The sequence below is a fragment of the Candoia aspera genome, chromosome 13 (assembly GCF_035149785.1).
Source record: "Candoia aspera isolate rCanAsp1 chromosome 13, rCanAsp1.hap2, whole genome shotgun sequence".
Lineage (NCBI taxonomy): Eukaryota > Metazoa > Chordata > Lepidosauria > Squamata > Boidae > Candoia > Candoia aspera.
In genome coordinates this window covers 5,180,233-5,194,267 of record NC_086165.1, presented here as the reverse complement: position 1 = coordinate 5,194,267, position 14,035 = coordinate 5,180,233, and the positions used below count along the sequence as shown (strand labels likewise).

Here is a 14,035-nt window from a genome sequence, read left to right as displayed (position 1 = left end):
CAAAAGCTTGCAAAGTTCTGGACAGCCTCAATTTACCTAATCAAAGTGCCTGTCTGGACTCTGGATTTTTTTTTCTCTCATTGTCAACTTGGCAACTAGAGTTTTTCGTGCTCAAGAATTGGGGAACCTGCCCCAGTTCAAACAAAGATTCTTGATCTAGAACAGAGGTGTGAACCCTTTGCCTAAATTAAGAACTGTCAAGGGCCATGCTGCAAAAAGTGGGTGGGGCCAGTGAAAAAAGAAGTTGGGTTTTCTACACAATTGCAGATTGCAAATATTTTAGCTATGATAGGCAAGCAAGCAGAACAGAAATAAGCTCCAGAAATACAGCTGGCTTTGAGTCCCTCCACTGCAAACAGTCTTTGGCACTTCAGGAGTCAAGTAGACAAACACCAGTTTTTCATCAGATTTCAGGACTACTTCAATGTCACAAGTTTTGTTTGGATTCTTGCTCGCTTGGAGATGGTTCTTGAGGAAAGTGGTGGGCTTCTCAGAGCTGGCCAAAGCCACATGGACTGAGGCCTCGCGAGAGCCAACATCATTGAGGGCCTGGCAAGTATAAGTGCCTTCATCGGCCTTCCTGAATTTGGTGACAGCCATGGATCCATTTTTGAAGACCAGGAAGCGCCCTCTGCTCTGTGAGGAACCCACAGGGTCTGCCAACAGATCCTCTTCTCTTTCAACGTTGGGCCCACTGATGGCCACATTTTGATCAGCTGTCTGGATTTTCCACTTGATCTCTGGTGGTGGCTTGCCCACAGCATTGCAGTGCAGTTGTAGTGTAAGCCCATCTTTCAACCCATTGTCACCCAGATTGGAATGGTAAATCAGTTGCACCAATGGAAGTGCACAGTCCAGCTTCAAGGATCTCCCAAGAACGAGACCTTTCAGTTTTTCAGGAGCAGCACATGTGATGAGCGTCTTCTCTGGAACTGAAATCCGGGTGCTCTGTAGCCATCCATCCAGCCACCAAATTTTACAGGTGCAGTGAAAGGGGTTGTTGTTGATTTGCAGCTGAGCTAACTGAGACATGGAACTGAAGGTCCCCTCCGACAGAGTAACCAGCTTATTGTCACTGAGCCACAAAGAACGCAGATCCTTCAGTGAATGAAAGGCTCCTGGTGGGACCTTCTCCAGGCGGTTGTTGCTGAGCTTCAGCTGTTGCAGAGAGGTGAGGTTGGATAGGTCTCCCCAGGGGAAATTCATAATCTGATTGTGGCTGAGATCAAGGGCTCGAAGGTGTACCAGAAAAACAAAGGTGCCCTCAGCAATGGTGCCAATTTCATTGTAGGATAGCCATAAACCTTGTAGTTTTGCTGTGTTGGCAAAGGAATCTTCCCACAAGGAGGCAATGTGGTTGACAGACAGGGTGAGGGTGGTGGTGTTGGAGGAAAGGCCCTGAGGAACCACCTGGAGATCTTGATAAGAACAGTCTGCAACATGGCGCTCATATTTCTTCTTTGTTACACACCGGCAGACCTCTGGGCAGCTCTGGATCCCCACAAAGAGCAGTGCAGTTAGTAAGCAGGTGAATGGATCCATTGCTTTCTCCCTATTTAGCTGCAAAACAATAACAGTGGAGATTATCTTGCATAGTTCTGAGATCTAGTCCAACCAAACGATTGGCCTATAACTCTGTTGTATCACCTGAGATCAAATAAAAACACTTCCTGGTGGGACTTTCTTTTTTTGGGTGATGGAGGGAGCCAACCTAGAGTTCAGTAATCTAACAAATCGGGCCTCAAGACTTCTTCCCAGCAATTGTGTGCAATAGCAAATTCACTCTCAACTTGTTCTTGGATGTCTGCAAAAAATCACTCCAGCAGCACCAGGTGGATGGGTGGATAATAGTTAGAAAACGATGACTATCAAAAAATATATCGCAGCTAGCAAGGAACATTATTTGTAAAAATAAAATAGATATACATCAGCCTGGTTTCTATTTATTTCATATCTGGATGTCCTTCAACCTTTCAAATGAATTTTAATCAAGAACAGATGCTTTTATACGTATGTATGTGTGTATGTATTTCATTATGAAATACATCCTTTGCATAGACTGTGTAGGCCAGGCCATAAATCCTATGTAACTTAGCTATCCAATTTATAATTTCCCTCTGCCAGCTCTTTTACTTTAAGAATAAGGTTCTCACATTATGTTTACTGGCGTGTTCCTTTCTATATATTGTGTGAATCCAATCCATTGCTGCTTACTTAATCAGCTCTGGTTTATCCCCAGAAACACATGGAAACCGACTCAAGAAGCATCCCCATAATCTGTTCAGACTGAGTGTACTTCTTTTGTGATCTTGTTGAACTGCTGTGCAGAGATGCCTCCCACCATATGAGAGAGAGAGATCTGGGCTGCCTTACTCCATATCTATGGGGGACAAAGCAGACCACAGAGGGGCAGATGTGGGTTTATTAGCAGGTCTTGCCTGTTCTGATGGTGGAAGGCATTGAAGGCTTCAACCCAAGGGCTGAAGCTAAAGAAATTAGTGGTCTGGCTTTCCCTGTCCTGCCCAACTTATTCTGTAGGATGCCAATTTATCCATTCAGCTGAAACAACTCTGTTGTGAATCAGTACCTTCTGACCGAGTCAGCATTTGTCTAGCTGACAAGACGTGCCTTGCTATGAAAAGGATGACTCTGTGCCTAAAAGAAGAATTTTCATGTGGATCATCAGCATCCCACTGCGGCACCTTTCCATCACTTCCCTCTTTCACACTCCCCAAGGACAGTGACCTCAAACTGGGTTGATCCCAGGACATGGAGTAAATCAGCAGCTAGCAGGTAAAGAGAAAGCCAGGAGTCCAGGTCTTCTTGTATGTTTTTTTGGTCAACCCCATCCTGGAGCTCAAGTCAGTTACAAATTTCGGTTGCCACTAATGTAGCAGGGCTCTTTTCCACAGGTTTTGCTAATTAAGAAGCCCTCTTCCACGGATGTAGAACTACAGACTTATCACGCAGGCCTTCACAAATTCACGGCTACGCTACTGCAATATACTTTGTGTAAGGCTGCCCTTGATGACCGTTCAGATACTCTAGACTGCCCTCTGAAAAGGGGCCTTCATGAGGAGCATGTGGCACCAGCATCAATGCCCTGGAATTCTACTGCTTTCTATAGTTCAATGAATGAAAAGGCTGGGTGGGAATCTTCCCCACCCTGGAAATCTAGGGTTGTCACAGTTAAAATCTGATCCTTGACAGCCCCACCCCTGAATTCTCTCCAGTGCTAATGCCCGCTGCCTACAAAGACTAGAGCCTTGCTTCACGGTTTTTCCCCCTAAACTGAGAATCCTGAGAATGCTGGCTTTGCCCAAGTTGGCAGAGAATCCAACCCGTCTGACAGGCAATGGATGATGGGGAGTGTGGCTTCACCCACTGGCAACAGCTCTAGAGGGCCAAGGAGAAGAACCTTGTATTCCTTACTATGGAGCATACGGGCTGCTAAAAGCTGGAATTCACGGCCAAATCTGGAGGGGCAGGTTCAACACGCCTGATGTCAAGCAATTTTCTCGCCACTGCTTGAAGCCATCCGGGACTAGTTTGTGGTCTTCTCTAGCAAACTCTATAAAGTTTGGCCTGTTCTCTGCTGGAATGCAAAAGAAGCAAATCTGATTTGGCTGCCTTTCCGCTCCAGAATAGTCCTTACCCATTCCCTCCTTTCCTATTTTTGCAACTGTTGCCCTCCTGGAATACGCAGGATGTTTTCGTCTCTTCCAGTTTCACAGTCATTGGCCCTAATGCAGAGCAACTCGGCGAAGGAGAGGAATTGAAATCCAAAGAGAAACAGAACCAAGTTTCAGACAAGACGAAGAGCCATAGCAGAAAATACACGCTTTAAAGAAAAGATTCCTGAATTCAAGACACGAAAAGGAACATTTCTCCCTTTTTTTTACCTTCTTCCAAGCTCCCCAGTTTTCTTTCCTGTGGTGTTTCAGTCCGAAAAACTCTACATTGTGTGGAGCGCAGACAGGCTTGCACATTCCAAAAACATTAATAATAATGAGCAAGTCCAGCCTCCAACTTGGCAGGAGACAGCAACGGGGGGGGGTGATTTTTTGCAGGCCTCACCAAAAAAAAAATTGGTTTTTCTGGTTTAACAGAAGGGGCCTCTGCTTCGCAGCATGCTTTCTGACAAGAAGCAGCCCAGCATTGTCATTGATAGTGGACATCCAAGGAGAACCCATCCTTTGTAGAGATTCCTTCCCTCTGCCCAACAACATACATGGATTTTATTTGTTTGTTTAATTAATCTCCCCCTTTTAGGGGGAGATGGGCGGTGATAGAAATGTGAATAATAAATAAAAAATGATTGATTTGTGTAGCCACCCTGCTCACCAAACAGCTCAGGCTGTGTGGGCCACCAATAAACAAGAGTCAGTTAAAAACCCACTCACCATGAAACAAAATATAAAATACAGACAAAGGAATGTGGGCCATACAAACCAACTCTGGGGGGCGGAGGGGGGGCGCTGTCTAAAGATCAGCATTTGCACAAGCTCAGATGATCGGGTTAAAACCTGCCCACAGAGTCCATGCAGATGACATCCCGGGTCCATGACAGATTTTCATTCCTGCCTGCTTGGATTTTTTTTTCCCTCCTTCTGTACATACACACTTAAAAATTCACACATTCTCTGCCTCCTCCTGGCTGTAAAGCACAGATGAGGGGGGAGAAGAGTAAATAAAGTGGTGACTATCTTTCTCCCCAATGAATAACAGATGAACAGAGTCACCAGCCTGACTCACTCCCTGCTTCGGACTGAAGTAATGTCTCTTAGCATAGACAAAATCTCCTGAAGCATATACAGGGAAAGAAAACCCGACTCAACTTTCCTTTTTTGTAAGATGACTATAAAGCAGTGTCTCTCAACCTTGGGAACTTTAAGGTGGGTGGGCTTCAACTCCCAGAATTCCCCAGCCAGCATGCTATAAAAGCTACAGGTAGTCCTCGACTTACTACCACAATTCGGACTGGAACTTCCATTGCTAAGCGAGGCGGTTGTTAAGTCAGTCACACCCAATTTTACGATCCTTTTTGCCATGGTCATTAAGTGAATCTGGCTTCCCCTGTTGACTTCGCTTGTTGGAAGCTGGCTGGGAGGGTTGCAAATGGCGATCTTGTGGCCCCGGAATGCTGCAACTGTTGTAACTGTGAGCCAGTTGCCAAGCGCCTGAATTTTGATTGTGTGACCGCAGGGACACTGTGGTGGTCATAAGTGTGAGGACCAGTCATAAGTCACTTTTTCCAGCACCATCGTAAGTTTGAATGGTCGCTAAACGAGGGGTCGTAAATCAAGGACTACCTGGAGTTCAGTTTATGTGGGGAGGGAAAAGTATCTGTTGCCCCTGCATGAGGTTGTGTGTCTCAGGTGTCCCAGACAGCAGATGTTGTAGGCTAGAGAAGACACAGAGGTTACCTCTTTGGCATTCTCCACCTTCGACTTCTGTGATGCCACGTAGAATCTCCTCATCTTGCTTTTAGCCTGCTACCCTCTGGTCGGGTGGTGCTGCTGCCCATCCACCACTGTTAAATAAGATCCAGCTTCCAACCCAGTCCCCATCCCAAATGAAGAACAGGCAGAGATGTCACCTTGTCGTTTGCATCAAGGCATCTCCCCACAGCTGCTTCTTTCAGTCTGCAGAAGCTTTGTCCACCCCTTCTTCAAACATGTCTCTTCTCTACCCATGAGGCATTGGATGCCAGCCAATCGCAGCCCAACCATCTGTGATCTGCTCCTCTGGCTACCAGACCCGAGGGGTGTTTCGGATTGGACTCAACTGATCTCCCCTGTTTGTTCTTTTTCCCAATGGGAAGAAAAGGCCAAAAGTACCCCATCCACCACCCCCGTTGCCTGAGAGTTGTGGTTCCTCCCTTGTTTTTGGAGATGAACAGTCTTACTTGGGAAGGGGTGAGGGCTCCTTTAGAGGAGAGTAAAATGCACTGGTGGCCCTTCCTCCTTGCTGAACCAAGACTCTCTTTTCCTGTTGGCAGAAGTCCTCAACAGCTGGTGAAATCTGAGCTGCTGGAGCAAGGACAATCAGCTTCCTTTTAAGGTAGAAAAAGTAATAACAAGTTGTTTTCTTTCACAACACGTTACACACTCTTTTCTAAGTGACTTGCGCTCTCAAACTGCAGTGCCTGTGGATGAGGGAGCATGCTCCGCAAGCCTCTTTTTAATGTTTCCTTTACAACTACGCAAGCAGATCAAAAAGGAAGTGAAGCTGACATTCTTACTAAATAGAGGATTCTTCACCCAGATGAAAGTTGGCAACCCCTCAAGTTGGTTTTCACTAACCTCTTGTCTAAATGGTCAAGTGCTCTTCCTGTCATAGCCCACGGAGCAGGTTGAGAGCAGTATTTTGTCATAAAGATAGAGATAGAGATAGAGATATACCCGTTCAGTCGTGTCCAATTCTCAGAGACTGCCTGGACAAGCCCCTGCAGTTTTCTTGGCAAGGCTTTTCGGAAGTGCTTTGCCATTGCCTCCTTCCTGGGGCTGAGAGAGAGGGACTGGCCCAAGCTCACCCAGCTGGCTTTGTGCCCAAGGCAGGACTAGAACTCATGGTCTCCCAGTTTCTAGCCTGATGCCTTAACCACCACACCAAAATGGCTCTCTCTATATATACATACATGTAGTCTCACTTAATGACCACAATTGGGATTGGAATTTCAGTTGCTAAGCAAGGCTGTCATTAAGCAGATCTGACCCAATTTTATGACCTTTTTTGCAGTGATCGTTAAGTGAATTGCCACGGGTGTTAAGCAAACCATGTGGCAGTTAAGCAAATCACACAGTTCCTCATTGATTTTGCTTGCCAGAAGCCAGCCAGGAAGGTTGAAAATGGTGATCATGTGACCACAGGATGCTGCAACCAGTTGCCAAGCTCCCAAATCATGATCATGTGACCAGAGGGACACAGCGGCAGTCATAAGTGTGAGGATCAGTCGCAAGTCAGGTTTCTCAGCACCGTCATAAGTCTGAACCATCACTAAATGAATGGTTGTTAAGTGAGGACTGCCTGTACACTTCAGCTCAAATACTTTATTGGGTATGTAGAATCTATTATGACTAGTGCAACATACATGCATATCCCCAGTGATTAGAAGCTCCTATCTTATCCAAGCTTGCTCGTTTCCACTGAAACTCACCAAGCAACCAACAGGCAATCTAGTTGCAGGAGAACATCATCTTACAGCCCTAACAACAACCTCTCAAGGTCATGCAGGTTAAAGATTTGCTGTATGGCAAATTGCTCAAAGACAAAACCCTATTTTAAGCAATCAGGCCATTCAATTTCTTTCTCTGGTATGAAGGTGAGTTCAAAATAGTTGTCCTTTGTAAAATGAGCTGGAATTTAAACTCTAGGGCAGAGATTGGTTGGAGGGAATGAATTGCTCCAGAAGAATCCAGCTGCTTTTAAGAATTCACTCATCACCTGTCTTCATAGACTTTCAGAAGATCTCTCACCCAGAAATCTCAGTGATCAGGTATTGAGACCACTTCCCTAGCAACCTCTCTCCAGATCAGCTGCATTATCATTCCCCTCATCCCCGGCCACCAGGATCAAACTTGAAGGCACCCAAGGAACACTGCTTTAGATATTCACTCCTATGAGCGCTTTGAGTTGCTTGTCCCCTGGGTAAAATCTGAGATGGGCTGGATACTCAACTTCTGACCAACTTAAAGAACAATTCTAGCCCAACCTGACTTTTAATTCTGACTTGTTTCTCAACCCTTTCTCCTTGAATCTACAAAAAAGGGAGTCATTCTTAAAAGACAAGCTGGTGTTCTGGTCCTGAGATCAACCACCCACACAAGAACTTGACCAAGCTTCAACCAGAACAGGAAGCCCTTTTATACTGTTCCCTGTCCAGGAGGTGGGGTCCGTTGGCCAGCCTAGATGGGCAGGGTCTATCCAGAGCTGGAAGATGCTTCATTGCGAAGGCTGCTCTTTGCAATATGGTGACTGGCCACCTGGGGGCGCTGCAACCAGGTCAAGCTGCTCTACAGTAATTGATGGCACAGTCCGTTAAATTCAATGAGCCATTTTATGGCTTCTGATGAGGATATTGATCACATTGACGCGACGTGGAACATTCAGGACTGATGCAGGGGGACAAGCAAGCATCCTACGACTAATGCATGTCTGTACCACTTCAGGGCTCAATAGGATGGCTTCTTACTGGAGGAGGGATACAGCGCCATGACAGAGGACCTGCTGATCGATGGTGACAATATTGGGATAGCAAAACCAGTGATCTTGCTTTCTGCCTTTCTCCACAAAGGCCAAAGAGTGTGAGGGCTAAACCATGTCGCCAAGCTGTTACATTCACATTAAGAACGTGAATACATCGAAGCATAGACAAGTAAAGGCCAAGAGGTTTCTGTGACATCTTTGCCAAATATCTGGGAAATTCAATTTGCATTTGTTACACCTTTATGGTGTCTACTTCTGGCAGGCTTTCTGTGACACGGAAGAACTACATATTTTCTGCATGGACTCCTGACAAGCTGGGAAACATCCAGCCTATGATCCCAGGACGGTTAAGTTACAGGGGGGTCTACAGGATGTGGTCGAGAGTCAAGATGGCAGCCACAGTGATGCAATCAAAGCATAAGACAGGCATAAAAAGCAGGCAGGGCTTCAATCCCAGCATTATGGCTGCCATTTTGACTTTTTTGACCACACCCTGTGAGTGGCTCCAGTTAGTTATATTGGGAAGTCTGAAGACCTCCTTAGAAGAAGGATGATGAACTACTTGCATACTATTACCAAAAAACCTGCATGTACACATTCACACAGTCAGCAGGGGTCAGAACTGACTGGAGGACATCTATCTTTTACATAATGGCAGCATTGCTCGAAAGAGACATTTGTCATCTTCCCTCGTTTCCTGTCTGCTTCCCGGTCCCGAAGGGAACCGTGGCATACCATCCAATTCCAATATCTCATCATAACTAGATTCCCAGTAGAAATATTAGATGGGGAGGGCAGAAAGGGAAAGAAATCTATTACTCTCTAATTAATTGGATGTGGAGATAGCTGCGTTTTCTCTCTCCTTGCTGTGTCTTAAAGCAGAAAACTCAATTAAAGCACATCCACAAGAGACCATTTTTCTTTAATGAGAAAGTCTACATTTCTAATGCACCATAAAAATGTTGATATTGTCATCCGCTCAGGAGAAAGAAGACTTATTCCATTGCAGCTCTGATATCTAGACCCTAAATCAGGCAGGGGCTGAAAGGAAATTGAGTGTGCCAAGTATATGTTACTTTGCCCTCAAGGTTTTTGCCCATATAATTTCCCTATCTTGCCCCCTCCCCAATTCTTAAATTGCTTTTCATTTGAAACAGCGGCAAGCACTCCCCCACCCCCTTTATTTTTTAGGACTGTGAGAATATTTGAATGCTTGAACTGATTCACCAAACTTGATAGACCTAAATGTTTGAATCCATTCGCTGAACGCAGCTGAATATGCCCAGATCAATCCAGACTATATTGAATGCTTTGGGTGCATGCTCATTTTAAGAGCCAGTTTGGTTGAATTTTATACAGATATCCGCAGAATTTAATTAAATCAATTTTCCAAGTCTAATTGGACCCATTATTTTGCTTCATGACTGAGAGACAGGAAGACGTGCTTTCCATATGGATCATGTTTTTAATCAGATGGAAAATCTGCAATAGCATTAGCTGCAAGGTATGATTTCAAACACGTATCTTTGGGCAAAGAAGATTGCCTTTCCCGAATACTCCAAGCTTATTATTGGTGAGAAGATTGACTCCTTGTCTCTCCTTGCAAGCCAACACATTTCTTGAAATCAGGACTACTAATGTGAATTGTGAGCACAGGGCAGGTGCTTGCTGGATGATGTCTCTGCGTTAACAGAGACATTTCCCCCTCCAACCAAGCTATCTGATCCTGTCTGGAAGGATAGTTGGGTGACCTTGATGCATTAACGCTTGATTTCATTGTTTGGCTTTCGGCCTTCAAGATTTGAATCAACGACATGCAGCTGCATGAAGTAACAGGCAGAAACATGAATGGGTAGGTAGTATTTGACAGGTGATGATTGATAAGATTCCATGTGTGGCGCTGGCTGGTCTGCAAATGCAAATCTTAGAGAAAGCAATTAAAATAAACTTCTACTGTAATGCAGAAAGGGGAGCAGCTGCCCAATTTAAAACCCCGGTTGAGTCATGTCAACTCCTTCGCCATACTGAAAAAGTGACTAAGCATTTGATGCTTGCCAGCCCCACTGCCCCCTGACAGCGATAGCCCAAGCAGCGGCTATAGAGAGAATGGAAGGAATACCCAAAAAACACTGCGCCTCTGCCAAGCCAGGCACTCGCTGCTTTGCGCCTCCTGTCTTCCGCAGATTAGCTCTGGTGAAGCAGGAGAGAGAGCTAGCGGTCCATCTGCTCTGACACCCACTGCGAGATAGCGCGGAGTCCCCCTTCACCTTTCAGATTCTGCAGTGCCAGTCTAAAAAGGAGGTGCTTCCTTTCCCAACTGAGGCTTCATCCATGGGGTGTGCAACTTTCAAGGCTGCGTGGAACTGGCTGTTTGAACGCACGGCCTTCTTTTGACAAGCTCCATCCCCCACCCTGCCCCGGCCCCAAAAAGAGCTGAGTCCAGCCCTACCCATTTTTGCATTGTTTGCTGTGTTTGTTTTTCATATATATATATATATATATATATATATATATATATATATATTATGTATACATATATGTACATATGTACATATACACATGTATCTGGGTCACCCTTCCAAACAGCGCCCTCCCCCCCTGCTCTGCTTACAGTGCAATGATGCTCTTGCTCAGGGCCCTGTGTTTAGTGGAGAGTATTTCTACCTGAGAGCCAGTCTGGTGTGGTGGTTGAGGCATCAGGCCAGAAACCGGGAGGCCGTGAGTTCAAGTCCCGCCTTAGGCACAAAGCCAGCTGGGTGACTGGGCCAGTCCCTCCCTCTCAACCCCAGGAAGGAGGCAATGGCAAGCCACTTCTGAAAAACCTTGCCAAGAAAACCGCAGGGACTTGTCCAGGCAGTCTCCAGGAATCAGACACGATTGAACGGATAAAAAGAAAAAAATTCTACTTAATCGGGGCAACTTTGATTTGCGCTGAATGGTAGCGAGGATGCCCTGATGGCAGGCTGAAATCAGCCTGGTCGAGTTCTTTTCCCAAGTTGGATGGATGGAGGGGTGGGGAGACAGCCACAGACGGGTGTGGAACGCTGCCACGTTCAGCTTCCTCGCAATACACCTGTTGGGTTCAGTGGTGTGGTGTTGACACACAGACCCCTCCCGGATCTCCCTCCTGTCCTTTTTTATTCCTCCCTTCAGAAATCTGCCGCCAGCTGACTTTAGGAAACCGGAGGGCGGACGCGTTTCCTTGCCGCAACCTTTCCCACCGGCTGCGACCGCAAGCGCCGCGCCGAGGGGCGCCGGTGGGTCTTTGCTAGCTGCCCCCCAACCCCGCTTGGAGCACCCCTTCGCCCGCGAGAAGCGGCTGGCTTTTCTAAACCTCGGGGCGAGGAGTCCTTCTCCGCGGGTGAGAGTTATTCGCGCCTTAGCTCGGGTTTGGTTAATCCGGTGCAAAGAAGCCGGTGCGCAAAACGGGTTCTGCTGGAAAAGGATGAGGAGTGGGGAGGCGCAGGAGGTGAGACGCCAAGGAAAGCCAGCTGGCCTCCTCCGGAAAGCTGGTGGGACGCGAGCCAGGCGAGATTTCACTTCTGCAGAAATCTTTAGATTTCGTTCCTTTCTTCCCCAAAGGTCGCAGCGGGGTAAAGCCAGAGCGCAGAGCAGGTGCGCCGCGCTGGCATCTCTTTGGCGGTGGGAGCGCACAGTAAAAATGAAGAAAGAAAAGAATCGCGGGCGTTTGTTAGCCTTTTGTTAGTCCCCTTCTCTCCCCCACGCCTCATTTCTAACCGACAACGACCCCAATGGACCTGATTTGTTGTAGTTTTTTTTTAACCTCTTAAGTCTGCGCCGAGTTCCTTGGCTTAAAGTCCACTGAGACTGAGCGACATTTCACGTGTGAACATTGCTTCCCTCCGCCGCCCCCGCAAAGAAAACATTTGGTGAAGAAAAGCGTGAAGCCAGTGGGTCAATGGCTGGGTTTTAGGGGTGTGGTAGCCCAGCGATATTTTCCATTGGGGGTATCCTCCATCTCCGAACTTGGCTTGTGTTCAAGCGGAACCCGCCGAGGTTCCCAGATCCCTCTGTGGAGGCTTGGAGTTTTATTTTGCTATATTTTATTTCCCCGTATGGAGGCCCTTTCTAGGAAGGGTAAACCTGGCGAGTGCACCCCTGCCGGGGGAAGGGGGGGCTGGAAAGTTGTACACAATTCAGCGTTCCCGGACTGGTTACACTACAAGTCTCATGTTCCTCAGTCAGCAGGGCCAAAGGTCGGGGATGATGGGAAGTTTTACTCCAAGGCCCCTCGAACGCTTCGGGTCGGGCACCGCTGGATGCTTGGGTGATAAGAGGACCTATCCGAACCTCCAACTGCGCAGAATCAAAAGTTGCTCTGCCTATCCTCAAGGTCTCACTTCTTCTCTCTCACGCACACGCGCGCGCGCACACACACACACACACACCAGTTTTTTTGTTTTTTAAGGCTCCCATTGTTTCAAAAGCGAGCGACTCATTTCAAACCGGAGCTGAAATGAAGCCCAGCGCCAGCGTTCTGCAGGGCTCTCTGCGCGCCCAAGAGCGCGCGGCTTGAGCAAAAGTCAAACCTCGCTTTACTTTGCCCACCATGCGACCACGGGGTCCATGTGGCGCGGCTCACAGGTGGGGGGGGGGTCTCCTCCGGCTGACCCCTTTTGATCGTCCTCTCACCGATTCTTGGTGCCGAATCTTCGAATCCCCTAACAGGAGAAGGCTTGCTAAGAATCATAAAGATGTTGACCGCTTGAGCTATTTAGCATTTTCACCATTCTTTTTTTTTTAATCATTCCTCCCCACCCCCCTGCTGCCCCAAATTATGGCAATTAGAGCTAACCCCTCCCTAAAAATCTAGTCACTTGCCTCGAATTCGTCTTCTCCCTCCACACACACAGCTTTTTAAATGTGAGGACCAATGAAGGTAGAAACGATTACGCTCTCCGGGAAAGGAAACGACAGTCGGCTCCCATTAATTCGTAAGCCTAAGCGGGGCTTCAAATTCGCGGTGCGGAGTGGGGGTGGAGGACGGGATAGTGAGGAGAGGAAAGGCAGATTCCTCCTCGCAAAAGGGGCCACCCATTTTCCAAAACGGGCAAGCCCTGCCTTGTCGGGCAAACTCTGTGAACAATCCCTTGTTGCGGAAGGTTTTTTTTTTTTTTTTTTTATATATATTCAGCGTTGGGGTGGCATCTAGATATTCTGCATTTATATTAAAAAAAAAAATTTGCAGGGAGGGACTGGGGGCGGGGAGGCGGAGGGGCAGAATTACCGCGCGCGCTCTCTCTCTATTTCCATTCCACTTCGAGTGGCAATCCGGTACAGGGCACCTTTTTTCTCTCAGGTCGCCAAATAAGGATCCAACAGAGTGGGTATTTTTTGGCCTGTTTTTATTGGACTTTCCATACACAGAAATATACCCTTCTTGTGGCTCAGGTTTGATTGTACTGTTATTTCTTCATGGACTTTAAACGATCATAGATTTAAGTGGCATTATTTCTCCCGGCCCCGGAGGAAAAAAAAGTTGTGCTGCTTCCTAGTTGATCTGCTGTTCTCTTTGCATTTTTGTAGCGTTGTTTTCCTTGGCAAAAGTCTAAAACTATATCCCGCTAATTCGAATAAAACCACATTTTCACCGGATGCAAAGAACTATCTCGCTCCCAGAATCAACAGCCAGACCCGCCGATATTTTCCTTTTCCTTTCTGTGCCTTTAACGCCACCTAAATACCAGCCAGGGCAGGAAAGTTTCTCTAAGCAACTATTCTACCGAATAAACATTTAGGAAACACGGATCCTCGTGAGGGAAATGCTTCAGGCGGGGGCCGGGGAGGGAAAATACACGACAGGGGC

At 47.0% G+C, this 14,035-nt stretch overlaps 1 protein-coding gene across 1 annotated transcript; it reads right to left on the bottom strand.

Moving 5' to 3' along the window:
* Positions 1-261: 261 nt before the first annotated feature.
* On the bottom strand, positions 262-4,042 carry LOC134504648 (immunoglobulin superfamily containing leucine-rich repeat protein-like). Its single transcript, XM_063313944.1, has 2 exons — positions 3,903-4,042; positions 262-1,560 (listed from the first exon to the last, which is right to left on the bottom strand). Exons 1-2 carry the CDS (start codon positions 3,987-3,989, stop codon positions 280-282), a joined length of 1,368 nt encoding a protein of 455 aa, XP_063170014.1. The 5' UTR covers positions 3,990-4,042; the 3' UTR covers positions 262-279.
* Positions 4,043-14,035: the final 9,993 nt, after the last annotated feature.